The following is a 15,819-nucleotide window of genomic DNA, read 5'->3' on the forward strand; positions in this document are numbered from 1 at the left end:
TTTTCTATCCAATAAAAGTTTTCTCAGTAGGTATTAGGAAATAATAGAGTCTCTCAATATCTGCGGGGGATGGGTTCCAGGACCTTCGTGGATGCTCAAGTCCCTTATACAGAATGGCGGACTGCAGTCGGCCCTCCATATCCTGCATCCCCAGATTTTCGCATCCACGAATTAACCACCCGCTGGTAGGGAGGGCTGACTCTGTTTGAAATACCCATCTCCCTGATCTTCCCTCCCACCTCTCTCTTCCTGGCAGGGGATGCCCAGGTCACGCTGGTCTCCTTTTCGTCCCTCCAACAAAAGAAGCTTAGTTCTGTCTCAGGTGCTTTGCTCTGGCTCTTCCTTCTCCCTGGGACCCTCCTCGCTAGATCTTTGCAAGACTCCTTTCTTCTTCCATCCATGTCTCAGGCCAAAAGTCACCTACTCACAAAGCCAGGATGTCACTTGCCCCTGGTCACTCTAGACTATTTTGCTCTGTTTTATTTTCTTCCTGGCATTTGCTTCTCCATGAAAGTATCTTACGTTTTCAGTCCTTCTCCATTGCCACCTTGCCACCCACTGCAATGTAAGCGTCATAAGGCACGTCTTGCCATTTGTTTGCCCCCATGTGGCAGCACCAAGAACAGTGCCTGGGACATGACAAATGCACAACAAAACTTTGTGGGGTGAGGGAGGAATACTTCCTCTTCTGCCACATGTTGCTGCAGCTCCATCACTGACCTCTGCTCTGTGGAGCTGAGGGTTTTGTGACCTGCTTTTGCAAGTTCAAGGCCACCCAGACCTCTATAGGGAAGTACGCAAAGGGGCACACACAGGAAGATCCCACTTTGGGCTGGGAAAGGGAAGTCAAAAGTTGAGGACAGAAGGAGGAAAGAGAACAGAAGACAGGAATAAGTGAAAGAAATCTGGTTTTTAAAAAGGGTATGTGTGGGGGGCCTTCAGGTATAATTTCTGGAATGCTCACGTTAGACTGGTATCATGATAACCCAGTGGTGGCTTTGTCATAAACCCGCCGTGTGCTCTAAGCTCTGTTCCTGCTCTACTCTGAGCTTCAAACACTTTAAATGCCATACTCATAAAGTGAGGAAGCTGGAAGTCTTTTCAGACCTGTCCAGTGACTATTCTTCAAAAGGGGAGACCTAAGAGAATATAATCCATCCTAATTGTAAAATTATAGGGCTGCAGTCCCACCTAAGAAATGTGGTAAGTTTGTCTTTGAGAGTCAACATCACTGATCAGACACCAGATATGCAGACCTATCTGAGGGTTAACAGGGCTTCTAGGCCAGCAAGACCACAGGTGTCCTCAGTTTCAACCTATTAGCATGACTAAAGGAAAGAATGTACCAATTAGGAGAGGGCAGCATGTCCTCTAACCTGGAAAGCAGGGGAGGCCAGGAGACAATAGCTGGGCCGAACCTTTCTACAGGTATCTAGGGCAAGGGTCTTAATCCTCCCTGTCTCCCTAAGGATGGGAAGGTTGGCTTCGGTGCAAGGTGAACTCTACAGCTAACACGTTCTAAGCATTTTTAGGAGATGATGGTTCAAAGTCCAAACTCTTTCTACCTGGGTTCATATCGTGACTCTGCCTTTTTTTAAATATATATATATATATTTTTTTTTTTTTTGCTTTTTGGGCTGCAGGTGCAGCATATGAAAATTCCCAAGCTAAGGGCAAATCAGAGCTACAGCTGCTGGCCTACACCACATCCACACCACCACCAGATCTGAGCCACATCTGCAACCTACACCACAGCTCATGGCAATGCCAGATCCCTGACCCACTGAGTAAGGCCAGGGAGCAAACCTACATCCTCATGGATACTAGTTGGGTTCATAACCCACAGAGCCACAGTGAGAACTCCTGACTCTGCCATTTATCCACTACATGAGCAGGGCAAGTTTTTAAATCTGTACCCCCATTCTTCCACCTGTGAAACAGGAGTGATGATAATAGCAAGTATCCCTAAGAACAACTGGGAGGATTAAGTTAATACCTGTAAAGCACTTAGAATAAGGGTTGTTATTTTAATTCCATTGGCAAAGCCATCTCTGGCTGACATGCATGCCTCAGGCCTGATGATATTGAATATTTGCCTTCGCTTCCTCTGATGCCACTTTCAGCAAGCAACCTACTCCTTCCCATGTAGGTTTGCTCACCCGGAAAAAATGTGCTTATCACAGAGATTCTGAGAAATTCCCATCCCAGAGCTTGCAATTTCTTACAGCAAATCGATAAATTACTTCTGGTTATGCCTGGGCCTCTAGCATCACTTGACCACAGAGACAAGACACAGGTGTAATGGGAATGGACGATTTCAGTCCAGGAGCAGATGTTTTGATTTCTAAATCATCGCCCTGGCATTCCGGTGCCTGTCTCCACCTCGGTGCTTTTGGGTTAGAACACAGACACTCAGGCTCTGATTTCCCTGCAGAGCGATGTGTGTGTGCAAGTCCTTAGTCTTTAAAGCAGAGGGCAGCCTCAGCTGGTTTTACCACCCAATACCGTGGTCCCACCCCTCATAGCTCCTTGACTGATCCTGGTACTGCTGTCCCTGGGTACCTTTACCTGAATGAATAAAGAGCTTCCGGAACACTGGTTAGAAATATAGGCAATAAGGATTCTGTAAGCAGAAGTATAAACCTAAGAGTTTCTCATGACCTACCTGTAGTGACTTATAAAAAAAAAAAAAAAAAAGAAAAATCCAAATGTTTTCATTTCATTTCTGGCACCTGCCTGGAATACCAACCACCCAGGCTCTGGAGATTGGGAATTGCTCTGTGTTTTTAAACATTCACAATTAAAAATGTGAGTCATTTGAAAAGGGTTAGAGAACTTTCAATGATGCTGTTCATCAGCTCAGTGGCAATGTGTTCAATAAGATTTCTTTCCTCCTGACACCTTGCTGGGTTGCATTTACCTTTAGGAATTCTCTGATTTGTGAATTTGGGTTTGGTTTGGTTTCAAAGAAAGCACAGAAAGAAGTGGAAAGGAAGGTAGATGAGATGAATGAAACACTTCCAGAGCTCCCTGAGATGTGCATAGGGTGGAGGACCCCTGAGAGTTTCCAGGACCAGGAGGATTCTGGGAGATTCATCTAAGACATGTGTTGGCACTTCTGGATTGGCCTGGGAAGATAACCAATAATTTATAATATCATTTCCCAGGAAAATGCAGCTTGAGTTCCAAGTCACTCAGAAAGGAACTTCTGAGATAACAATCCATTGCAACCGAGTTCTTAAATAGTGGACTTTTTTCTATTGGACCCTGGGAAGACAGACAAAGTCCCAGGAAGCATTTGGTGTGGCATTGCTGGGGCGGGAGAGGATAGATCAGGAGCAGAAAGCATGTAATGTACTAGGGCAGGAAGAAAAATTGTCCCTGGGGTCTGGGGCCAGCAGTGACCTGCTGAAAACCGCAGCCAGTAGAGACACCTCTTCAGAGACCTGGCAGAAAAGATGTCCTGCATTTAAGGAGAAGTTTCCCCGCACTGGGGTTATGCTGACATTTCATCCTGGGTTCCTGGGACAACCTTCCCTCTTGCCTTTCAGGGAACCCAGGCTGTCCGTCTGGTCTGAGCCCACCTGAGAGCCTCTGCGGAAAGGAGAGACAGGTAAGAACCAAAGCCAAGACTTGCCTTTTGGAAGCCAGAGTGAAGAGACTAGACACAATTAGGGGTTAGGGCGGAGAGACCTTTCGACAGAGGGTGTGATAGGGGGCTTCAGAGCATCCAGTGAGCGGACCAAGGCAGGACACCCAGACCGTGCGGGGTGCGGAATAGGCGCCGGGGGAGAAGGGTGAGTGGACGAGAGACGGCTGGGGGCGGGGTGGAGGGAAGCTGTCCCTGCGGCGACGTGCGCTCAGAGCAGGGAGGCGGGGAGGGTCTGAGAGGACGCGCGGCGTGTGACCGCCGAGGCTGCGGCGGCTGGAACAGGTGAGCGGCCGCCAGGCGCTGGGTCCCCGCCCTTCCCGGCGAGGGACTCCCCCTCCGAACCTCCCCCGCGCTTAGCTGTTTCGCGGCTTCCCTTGGGTTTGGGGTTTTGCAACTGGCAGCTGGCTGCCCCCCTCCACTGTTTCTGTCTCTCCTTCTTCTTTTAGGTAGCTCCACCCCGCCCGGGATCAGGCCAGGGGGAAGCTGCCGACTGCGGCTGCCAACTCGCGCCGGGCGCTCCAGCGAAGTCGCGGAGCGGAGTCCCGCGTCCCGCCTCCTCCCTGCCGGGCGCGCTCTCCTCGCTCCCCGAGCAACCCTTCCCCACTTTTCCCCCCTTTTGCAATCGCACGGCATTTTAAGAATGCCGGAAAGATGGCGGTAGCAGCGGCGGCGGCAGCGGCAGCGGCAGCGGGGCCGGCCGGCGGGGGAGGCGGCCGGGCGCAGCGGAGCGGGCTGCTGGAAGTTTTGGTGCGGGATCGCTGGCACAAAGTTCTGGTGAACTTGAGCGAAGACGCCCTGGTTCTGAGCTGCGAGGAAGGCGCTGCGGCGTACAACGGCATCGGGACCGCCACCAATGGCTCGTTCTGCAGGGGCGCCGGCCCCGGGCACCCAGGCGCAGGCGGCGCGCAGCCCCCGGACTCTCCCGCCGGGGTCCGCACCGCCTTCACCGACCTGCCGGAGCAGGTGCCCGAGTCCATCTCTAACCAGAAGCGCGGCGTGAAGGTGCTGAAGCAGGAGCTGGGCGGGCTGGGCATCAGCATCAAGGGGGGCAAGGAGAACAAGATGCCCATCCTCATCAGCAAGATCTTCAAGGGGCTGGCGGCGGACCAGACCCAAGCCCTGTACGTGGGCGACGCCATCCTGTCTGTGAACGGGGCCGACCTGCGGGACGCCACCCACGACGAGGCGGTGCAGGCGCTGAAGCGCGCTGGCAAGGAAGTGCTGCTGGAAGGTGAGGGGTTAACGCTGCGCGGGCTGCCTGGGATACGCACACCCCAACCGCCTCCTCCCGCCGCATCCTCACACCCACCCACGTGCCGCCACACCCCAGGGGACCGCCGGGCGCGGGTGGCGGAGTTTTGACAACTTTGACCCACTTGGGGGCCACTTGTCCCCACCCGCGAGGCGTTGACCCAGCAGAGGTGTAGGCAAAGGCTCGGTGAGCAGGGTTTCTTGAGTTCGTGTTCTGTGCAGAGCACGGGGTCGGAGGCGTAGTTCACGTAGTCTCAGTTTTACGGGAGCCAAATCTAAGCGTAGCTTAGGGGCCCCAAGTAGAACTGGCCATGAAGGGGGCACGTCCACGTTACAAAGCCAGCTCACTGAGTAATCGCAACTCTGACAGTTTTCTGCTTTGGCAGTTTTCTTCTCTGAAGCCTGGGCAGCCCAGCTAAAAGGGTCGAAGCTCAGAAGGGCCAGAGAGGGGTGGTAATGTGTGCGTGCTAAAACTCCCACCACCCTTCCCGACTGCCCTTTCAAACTGGAAACTGGCCTTCTGGCTGGGGCGTTGTGCCAACGGCTGGGGAGTGTGTTGCAGCTTTATGCAAAAGTTCACTTATGCTGCCAGGTGTTTGGCCGGTCAGTCTGGATTCCAGGTTGCTTTGGGCGGAGGGCTGGTGAGGTGGCTTTTCTGCCTGCATTTTCCCAGTGTTTCCCCCCCCCCCCCCGCCCCTCAGAGTTGTGGTGTGGAAACAACTTTGCATTTGTAAACAGTTTTCCTTGCCTGCGAGGTGTCTAAGAAACTACTCTCTTAAGATCTGATGTGTCCATTCCCCTAGTTACCAAATGTGAATAGAATGAGTAGCACCTTTTGTACCCGTTGGCGGCTGTGTGGTGTTGTGTAGGGAGAAGGGCAGTAGGCGAGTAAGGGGTAATGCGTTCTCCTTTTCCACTACAGCTGCCATTTTCACTTGCTGTCTGCCTCTCTGCCCCCTTACCTAGCTTTGTACACACCTCTGGCAGCACTAACATCATGTAAATATCTATTTACTCAGCCTCCCGCCAATGTGGATTGAGTTGTCTGGGGGGTCCTATATTTGGTTATGGGTCATCTCCCTTGAACTCCATGACATATGTGCTGAGTCAAGGAAGAAATGAACCCATGGCCATTGAAACTGACTGTTTCAACTGAGACTTCTAAGTGGTGGTTGATCTAAACTGAGAACTTAAGTCAGTTTCCTGCTTAGATGCTGGTGTGTGAAACAGAAAGTTCAAAGTTGGGAAAGGGACTCTGTTCCCTGCAACAGCTGATGCAATTCTGTGGTATGTGATGGCCCACCTCCTGGCCTAGAATACAGAAGGGTTTTTTTTTTTTAACCCCCTTATTTGTCTAGAGGATTTGTGATGTCTTCATATTTAATTGCCACCTGGGATCCAGAAAGTAGAAGGCTATTTGCTTTGGCTTGATGATTAACATAGTAAACAGAAAAAAGTTTTCTTGATTCAAGTGTGGGTTGGCCTGTGTGACAAGGGGCAGGTGGGATCTGAAGCAAGTGTAGTTTGGACTATACACAGCTAGACACCTGCTCAGCTTGCAATATTTACTGCAAAATATCAGGGGGCACAAAAGGCAGGTCATTTCTGTTTCAGGCACTGCCCCTCATTGTGTCCCTTCTTCTAAGTTTCAATTTAATGAATAATGACTTAGCAAAGGGGTTTAAAAAAATTAACCAACTCTCTCACCCCAAAAGAGGAAGAAAATGTGACTCCCTACAGTTGAAAGTAAACTTAGACAAAAGAAAAAAAAATTTTCAAGCAATCATCTGACGGTATTGGTGCAGCAACTGAAAAGTGAGTTTCATTAAAACCTCTTAAACATAACATCCTTACAATGGACTGTTGTTTTCCAGGCAGGACCTCTAGGGGAAGACCTCTGGGTTTCCTAGATGTGAAGCTATGGGCTTGGGGCTGCAGTCTTATTTCCAGCCCAAGTCTTCAGAAATCAACTGCTATTAGGATAAACCAGTAGATCTCCCCTCCCCCCTTCAAAACAGTGTCTCTTCTTCTGAGAAGTATTGGTTCTAAATGCGCTGGGAGTGATCATATATCATCAAATCACCTGCAGATACCCTCTCTTTTGTAGGTTGGCCCAGTGCAGGGATTCCCAGCCCAAAGGGGCTTTTCAGAACCACAGGAAAGGCTTTTTAAAATCACACATCTATTTGGTCCTGCACTGATATGCCATCTTGATTCCAGAATTTCTACATAGGAAGGGCTTTGAAGATGCAATCCAGTTGGACGAGAGAATTAAAGGAGATGCATTAAAGATACATTTATAGGGCAAAGACGCTGTTTTTTTTCCCTTAGATTTCTTTTTTTTAGTTGGTTTGTTATTTTAGGGGCGGATAGAGACTAGTTCAGTCCCTCAATTGCTAACAATACACCCCTCATTACGTGACATGCGCCCCCTAGTGGAGAATGACTGCTTCTAATAATGGAACATCTTGTGACGTGAAACCCTGCCCAGCAAATTTCTGTGCCTGCGTTCTAGTCTTAGATTTGGCCACAGAAGGATCTTAACCTCCCAGAGCCTCGATGTCTTCTGAAAAATAGGAATAAGGGAATGCTGACTTAAGGGGCTTTGGTATGGAAGAGCACTCTAAGAATTTAAGAAAAGGGGGGGATTTATCAAATTCCTGCTGTGATGAGTTATTTTTACAATTCAAATGAAGATGGAATTGCCCCTCCTAAGGGACACACCTTTCCTCTTCTTTTACTAGAGTTTCTATGTTTAAATTTTTATTCTGCTTTTGGCGGGGGTATGTGTTATAGAACTGTAATCTTAGGAGACCATTGCTCTGGGAAAAGAGCATCCTAGCAACCACTAACATCTCTTGAACACTTGCTGTGTGCCAGGCTTTACTTACATTTGCTCGTGTTATGCTTCTAGTAACCCCGCAAGGCTGGTGCTTCTGTTCATTTTACTGATGAGAAACTAAAGTGTATAGACAGCAAGTTATTTGCTTGAAGTAGGGCAAATATGACTTAGAAGGCATCCAGGTCTAACAGAATTAAAAGCTTGTATTTAAAAACTCGAGGTGGGAGTTCCCGTCGTGGCGCAGTGGTTAACGAATCCAACTAGGAACCATGAGGTTGCGGGTTCGGTCCCTGCCCTTGCTCAGTGGGTTAACGATCCGGCGTTGCCGTGAGCTGTGGTGTAGGTTGCAGACGCGGCTCGGATCCTGCGTTGCTGTGGCTCTGGCGTAGGCTGGCGGCCACAGCTCCGATTCAACCCCTAGCCTGGGAACCTCCATATGCCGTGGGAGCGGCCCAAGAAATAGCAAAAAAAGACAAAAAAATAAAAAAATAAATAAAAAAAAATTATTAGGTGAAATTGATACTCTGAGCTACTGCTTCAACTGTGTGCTTGAATCAGTTGAAGCTGCATCAGTTATTGGGCGCAAAATGTTCTTCCCCACTCGTCCAACCCCACCCCTGTAATATGCTGACGTGCTTGGGACAGCCTTCAGCAGGAAATTGCAATGGTGTGGGCCACGCAAAAGGGAGAGACAGGAAAGAGGACTGGGTCTCAAGCCCTAATCATCAAGTGTCTGACTATCAAGAGGCAGCTGCTGCGACAGGGCCCCAATATTTAATGTGACTGGGTCTCCATCATTGAACCCTTGGGGAGCAAAGAGATTAAATTGCAATTCAAACTTAAGATAGTGAATAAACTATGTCAGTTAAGCCAGTGTTAAACCAAATGTGCATCAAAGTTGAGATCAGAACCCTTGACATTATGAACTCCTTTCCCATTTGAGGGAGTTGAGAACAGGGACCCTGCATTCAGCCATGCAGGTGTTGAACCCCATAGCTCCAGGGGTGCACCCTCTGGAATTGGGCAGGACATGCCTGCATAAATGTCTTTGGCAGCTTTGGGTATGGAAGGGGGATGGAAGGAAGAGGGTTTTGCCCTTATATAAATAGTAGAATTATAATTTGGACTATATCAATCTTTTTGTAACTGAAGCTGTATAATTAGTTTCTTCATAACTTTGTTGAGCTCAAGGAGTGCAGAATGTTCTGGAAGTGGGGGTGGAGGGTGGACAGAATTATCCTTGGGTACAGAGGTCTCCTGTGGAACTGGACTAGAAAAAAGTTGATACTCAAAGGAGACAGTCAGAGACAGTTGTTGACTTTTTAACCTTGTCCATCAAAATGCCCTCAGTACTGCTCCCAGGAATGCTTGGCTATTGAGATCATATAAAATGTCACTTTTGGAATCCCTTTCGCCAGTGGTGGAAGTGGGGATGGCAGGGCTGGGAGAGAGGGGCACAAGGGAAGATTTTGCTGGCACACAATCTGAGGACTGGATGAGAGTGTGAACTTGAAAGAATCCTACTTTATTTAGGAGGTAGAAAATCTTAAAGAATACCCAAGAACCTTGGAAGTAGAGTCTTGAAACTTGCCTTATCTTTGAACTAATAGTAACACTTTTTTGCAAGATGCTGTCTTTGGACTTTTGAGTTTCTTCACTGGAAGGCTAGAGAGCTGGATTAAGCCATCTCTAAACCTTATTTTACTTCAAATCCTATTAATTCCAACTCAATACACTTTTAATAACAGATCTTTCTAATAACCCTTTTATTATGAAATGAATTTCATAAATACAACCTAACTCTAAATTTAAAATCAAAAGAATGCCCTTTTATTATTATTAATGTTAATAGAATAGAGAAGCGAAGTGAGTTAAAAAATGTCTTTCAATAGATAAATGCATGGTACAACCACACCAGAGGTCATCATGAAGGAGGTAGATGCTAGTATTTGTTGGTAAAATTACCATCAAGGCATAGGTACAAGTGAAGATGGGTAGAGGTGTGCAGTATCATTTCATATCTAGAAAAAAATCTTACATTGCAAAGGACTGCTTCAGATGTTTCCAAATCCCTGGCTTCTATCATTAAATGCTAGTGGTATTGCCACCATGACCCACCTTGGCCTCTAAAATGCTGCCATAAATTTTAGAACGACTCTTGGGGAAAGGCAAGGACCCCCCCTCTTGAGAACCGGTGTTCCATAAGAATGCTAATTCTACTTTACCATTTATAATGCCTAACCGTTTGCAAACTTTTTACATGTATGGTAGTAGCAAACACTTAAAAACTGCTTACACTGTACCAGAGGCTGTTCATAGCACTTTACAGGGACTGTAATGCTACCAGTATGTCTGTTTTACAGATGAGAAAACTGAGGCACAGATCAGTTAAGTTACTTGTCAAAGAAACACAGTGAATAAATGACATTCAAGCCCAGGTTTTAAAGCTTTTTGATCCTCACAAATATCCTCATAAGCAGATTAGGCTTAAGCTTATCCTCAGCTTGTTGATGAGGAACGTGAAGCTCCCCAGGTGGAATGATTTGTCCTGATGGGGTCTTGTCCACTTTCGTGTCTGAAATGTTAGTGTTCTATCATGGCTATAATGAATAATCAGAAACCCTGGTAAATTAAAACACACACTTACTGTTTTACAGTTTGTTAAAGTCGGAAGTCTGATGCAGATGTCATTGAGCTAAAATCAAGGTGTGTGCAGGGCTGTATGCCTTTCTGGAGGCCCTTCTCCAGACGCTTCTAGAGACCACTCACATGCTTGGGCTCATGGCTCCCTTCTATGAAGCCTAGGATAGCAGTGTCAATCCTTCTGGCCTCCAATCACTCCAACCTCTGTAATGCCTCCTTCTTCAATTTTAAAGAACCCTCGTGATTATACTGGTCACAACCAGATAATCCAGGATAATCTCCCCATGTAAAGTCAAATGATTAGCAGCCCTAATTCAATTTGCAACCCTGATTCCCCTTTGCCGTGTAAGGTAATGTAGTCAGGAATCTGGGCATCGTTTTTTTTTCTGCTACCACATCTGGTTTGCTGAAGTTGTAATGGTGCGGAGGTCCCAAGTAGGACCTCAAGAATATATTGAACCACAGTAAAGAATCGCTTCCTGTCTCATTGCAGAGGAGCTCCTCATTCTTTCATTTATTTACTCATCTAACAAGTCAATTTATCTGGCGTCTTCAAGTGCCACCAGCCACTAGGGGGTTGCCCTCAAGTGGCAACATCTTAATGACAGACGCGGATCAGCACCGTGCAGGCAACTCGAGGATGGAGTAAAAAGCGCTACATCCAGGGTATTACGGGATGCTGTGGTCGCTCACAGGAAGGGCAGCTGGCTCACTCTTGGGCTATGGAAGGCAACTGCCTCTAAGGCAGCCCCGTAAAAGAGCTTGGACATCAGCTGTAGCTCATCGTGGCTGAGCGGGCAGAATATGACCTTCAGACCTTGCTGAAGGGCAAGCATGGAAAAAAAACCAGAGCGTTGAGCAGAGATCAAACTTGTAGGCCTAGTTACAGAGTTAGATTTCATTCTGGGAGTGAAGTGTTTGAAGAAGGGAAATGTCACGCTCAGTTTCACATTTCAGGAAGCTAACTCTCTAGAGCTATGCTTCTAGCAGGAGGTTGTCAAGGCTTTAGTGAAACCACTGGCTCCCTGACCCACTCAGCCACCCTGGGACTCAGCCATTTGACCATGAATTATACTTGGGGGCACCTGCCTGAGCAAGGCTTTGGTTTGTCAAGTGGCTTCACTCCCATTATGATTTGTCACCAGGTCAACCCTTTGTGGATCCTTGAACAGGTGTTATGGTTCCCCTTTTGTTATAGGAGGAAACGAAAGTGCCAGAGGTTAGGTGACTGGTCCGAGGTTACCTGGTCAATGAGGGAGCTAGAAGTCAGATTATCTAACACCCCATCAAGCTCTTCTACTGCATACTAAACAAACTCAGGATGTCTTGCAAGGGACAGAAAGAAGTCTCCTAGGAATAAGGCTTGGCCTCTGATTTCGGGAGCCTTGCAGTAATCAAGGAGGTAGGCTATTTGAGGCTGATTACAAAGTACTTGAGATTAGTAAGAGAAATAGGATGATTTTTATCCTAAAGTTTAAGACAAATAGGATGATTTTTACCCTAGAATGTATAGCATAGTACCTGGCAAACATTAGGCTGTTAAATTTGCCAGAAAGGGAAAAAAGAAAAAAAAAGGCAGGACAGATGGTAGGAAGGAGAGAGGGGAGAGGTAGGGAAAGGAGGAAGAAAGGAAGGAAGAAGGAAGGGAGGGAGAGAAAGAATTTGGGGATTTAGTGACTTTTTTTTTTTTTTTTTTTTTTTGCTTTTTCAGGGCTGTACCTATGGCATATGGAGGTTCCCAGGCTAGGGGTCAAATCAGAGCTGCAGCTGCCCAGCCTACGACAGAGACACAGCAACGCCAAATCCGATGCACGTCTGTGACCTGCATCACAGCTCATGGCAATGCCAGGTCCTTAACCCACTGAGCAAGGCCAGGGATTGAACCCTCATCGTCATGGATACTAGCGGGGTTCCTTGACCACTGAGCCGAGATGGGAACTCCTGTGACCCCTTTGTATGACTCCCATCCTCCACCACTCACGCTGTTGGAGCATGGTGATAAACATTTGGCATCTGATAATGAAAACTGCTCCTTTCCCCACAGAGCAGCCTGTAGGAGGAGAAGGGACTTTGTAAATCTCGGAAGCACTTACTTCACATTGACCAGTCTTGAAAGACAATTGACAGAAGAGGAGGCAGACATGATTTTAAAAAGTTATCGGAAAATGTAATTATCCTTTTCATGTTATATTTATTACCACTTGTCCTTTGCCCCCCCCCCCCCCCGCCCCTGTGGCTCAGGGGCCTACATGTCCGAATAAGTAAGAACGCTTTCTACCCTAGCAGATGAAAACTGTCTGCTTAGATATTTTAATTGTTTCTTTTTTAAGCTTCTGTATCAGCCTGAGAATTCAGACCCTATTCCTTAAGTGGAGCTGATCAGAATGGCCCTTCAATTCCTTCTTTCTGCTGGGAGGCGGGTGGAGGGAAACGCTCTTCTTGTTCAGCGATGCATTTTAGCCCTCACCCCACGGACTACGTATTAAAAATAACTCACTGCACACGGCCCCGCGTTTGTGAAAGACGTCTCACCAAAGCTACCAGTCGTCTGTTTGGTGAAGGGAAATTATTCTGTGGCAGCTAGTGGCCTACTAAGAATTTCTACTTCCAATGATGCATTTCAAAGCAGTTAATGTTAAAGAAAAGCCGGCATTTCCCCTGCGTTTATAACAAGTGTTTTATATACCAAACCTCATTACCCACTTCACTGGCTTTGATCTATAATAATGCCTGCCTTTAGCTCTGGCCTGCAGAGTGGACTTAAAGAAAAGATGTGTAATGTGCACCACGAAGAAAATGTCCTGACAGACCACGTAGCCGAGACACGATGGAAAAGTTCATGATGAATAGTGGTGACCATGGAGATTAAAAGGATGACCCATACTTGAGCTCAGTAGCACTTTTTAAAACTACTTCTCCACCCTGAGGACTGAGGCATCTTTTTTAGCCGTGTGATAAATATGGGAGGCTCTTTCTAAAATTTCACAGGTTACTGAGGATGACCGCAGCTGACATGCCCAGTTTATTTGCATTGCTGTTCAATTGCCATTGTTTCTTCATTGTCGTAATTTTTTTTTTTTCTTCAAAGCGGTAAAAAGCAGGGATTCAGAGAGTGAATTGCGAGCCTTGGCTTTATTCTGTCTGGGCTTAAATTCGCACTTGACCTCTCTTGAGCCATGTGATCTTGTGCAAGTCCCTTAACTGTGAGCCTCAATTTCTTTTTCTTCTTTCTTTTAGAGCCGCACCCGTGGCACATGAAAGTTCCCAGGCTAGGGGTTGAATTGGAGCTGCAGCTGCTAGCCTAAGCTACAGCCATAGCAGCTTAGGATCCGAGCTTCATATGTGACTTGCACCGCAGCTAATGGCAAGACCGGATCCTTAACCCACTGTCCGAGGCCAGGGATCAAACCTGCATCTTCATGGACACCGGTCGGGTTTGTTACTGCTGAGTCACAAAGGGAACTCCCTCAATTTCTTAATGGGTAGGTTCGCTGAGAGAGGTAGAGTGATGAGTAAAGCAGTTAGCTCATTGCCTGGAACTTAGTCACTAAATAAGTACTAACTATATAATAATGTCACATCTCATGCTTAGTTTAGCTAAGTATTATTTTCGGATGGAGGGGGTTCGGTCATTTAAGTTAAATGAAGGATTCAGTCATATGTTCTATAAAGTCTTTTAGGGGCTCAAAGCACAGTTTGGGATTTGTAACCAATGGCCTAAGAGAATTCATTTGCCTTGTAGAGGTGAATTATGATCCCACAAGGGTGCGTTTCATTGACAGTTTTTAGCAGCCTCAGATGCTTTCCATCAACCAAACCACAGTGAAGGCCGCGGTGGTTTTTAGTGGGCAAATGTGGACAGAGACTTAAAATGCTGATACGTAGGAACAAGCCAAAAAAATTTTGTGGACAGAAGGTGGGCACATAAGGATTTAGTCTACACAGCAAAATTCAAAAACCTTTGAAAATTTTTCTAGTAATTAGAGGAATGTGGAGATCTTAATAGCCCAAAGAAACCCAAATATTTCTTTCATTAAAAATGTAAGATTTATATAACTAAGTCAGAAATATACTTTAGTTTTTTATTCTATTTTTAGGACTGTGTTTTGTGGAATCTAAGAGGCCGTCCAATGGAAGATGTATCACTGTTTATGTACCCTAAAGAAAGAAAAAATTAGATGGGGAGTCTAGTAGGATACCTGCTTAAAATTAGAATATCAAAGGTCTATCCCTTTGATGCAGAGATAAATGTAAAATAAACCCATCAGACAGATAGGGACAGCAAAGGCACTCATTTTAAATTTGGTCCTGGTAGAAGGAACTAAAAATATATCCCCTATGATTCTGAATTGCAAGTTTGTTCTAATAAATATTTTTTGGTCTGAATTTACAATGTCAGTGTGAGTTTTAAGAAAAAATAACTATAGGCATATCATCTAATCTAAAGTGTTCTCAGGTGTTCCCATTGTAGCTCAGTGGATTAAGAATCTGACTAGTATCCCTGGCCTTTCTCAGTGGGTTAAAGATCCAGTGTTGCTGAAATCTGTGCTGTAGGTTGCAGATATTGCCTCAGATCTGGTGTGGCTGTGGCATAGGCTGGCAGCTGCAGCTCCAATTCAGCTCCTATCCAGGGAACCTCCATATGCCACAAGTATGGCCCTAAAAACAGGAAAATGTTCTCAAATTGGGGAGGCCATGATGAATAAGAGCAGTTTTGTTTTGCCTGATTTGATTTTTTTTTGCTTTTTAGGGCCACACATACAGCATATAAAAGTCCTAGGCTAGGGGTCAAATTGGATCTACAGCTGCTGACCTACACCACAGCCATAGCAACACAGGATCTGAGCCCCACCTGCGACCTATACCACACTGGATACTTAACCCACTGATCAAAGCCAGAGATCAAACCTGTATCCTTATGGATACCAGTTGGGTTCATTACTGCTGAGCCACAGTGGGAACTCCCAGGAGCAGTTATGAATACTCTCTGCAAGAACTTTCCTTCCAGGGCTTCAGAGATTTTTAAGGCCCATCCCCCAGTTCAGAGATGGTAAAATATGAAATAAACGGGCAGTCGGAATTGATGCATTATGATGTGTAATAGTTATACAACTGGTTGTTAAAATAAGTTTTCTCTTAACATTTGTAAGGTGGGACTTTGTGGGTAGAAGATGCAAAAGTCTATAGAGGAATGAGAAGAAATTCTTGTTCTTCTAAAATAGAACAGTCCAGGAGTTCTCTGGTAGCCTAGTGGTTAAGGATCTGATCTTGTCACTGCTGCGGCATGGGTTGGGTCCCTGGCCTGGAAACTTCCACATGCCGTGGGTGTGGCCAAATAAATAAGTAAATAAACAATAAATTAAAATAGAGCAGTCCAGAGGGAAGACAGATGTAGAGTAATAAACTACATTTATATAAATTACAAATATGT

The 15,819-nt window shown here is 46.3% G+C and overlaps 1 protein-coding gene across 1 annotated transcript in view; it reads left to right on the plus strand.

Moving 5' to 3' along the window:
* The first annotated feature begins 3,863 nt into the window (after positions 1 to 3,863).
* The window catches only part of SNTB1 (syntrophin beta 1), a 235,816-nt gene continuing 223,860 nt past the window's right edge, over positions 3,864 to 15,819 (plus strand). The window contains exons 1-2 of the mRNA XM_021088981.2: positions 3,864 to 3,934; positions 4,099 to 4,883. Of these exons, the coding sequence (XP_020944640.2) occupies positions 4,304 to 4,883 (580 nt within the window). The 5' untranslated portion in view covers positions 3,864 to 3,934; positions 4,099 to 4,303. The remainder of the gene's footprint in view (positions 3,935 to 4,098; positions 4,884 to 15,819) is intronic.

Source organism: Sus scrofa, chromosome 4 (assembly GCF_054392235.1).
Source record: "Sus scrofa isolate SSC_HxYL_T2T_F1_AM1 chromosome 4, Sscrofa_HxYL_maternal_Yorkshire_Landrace_v2.0, whole genome shotgun sequence".
NCBI lineage: Eukaryota > Metazoa > Chordata > Mammalia > Artiodactyla > Suidae > Sus > Sus scrofa.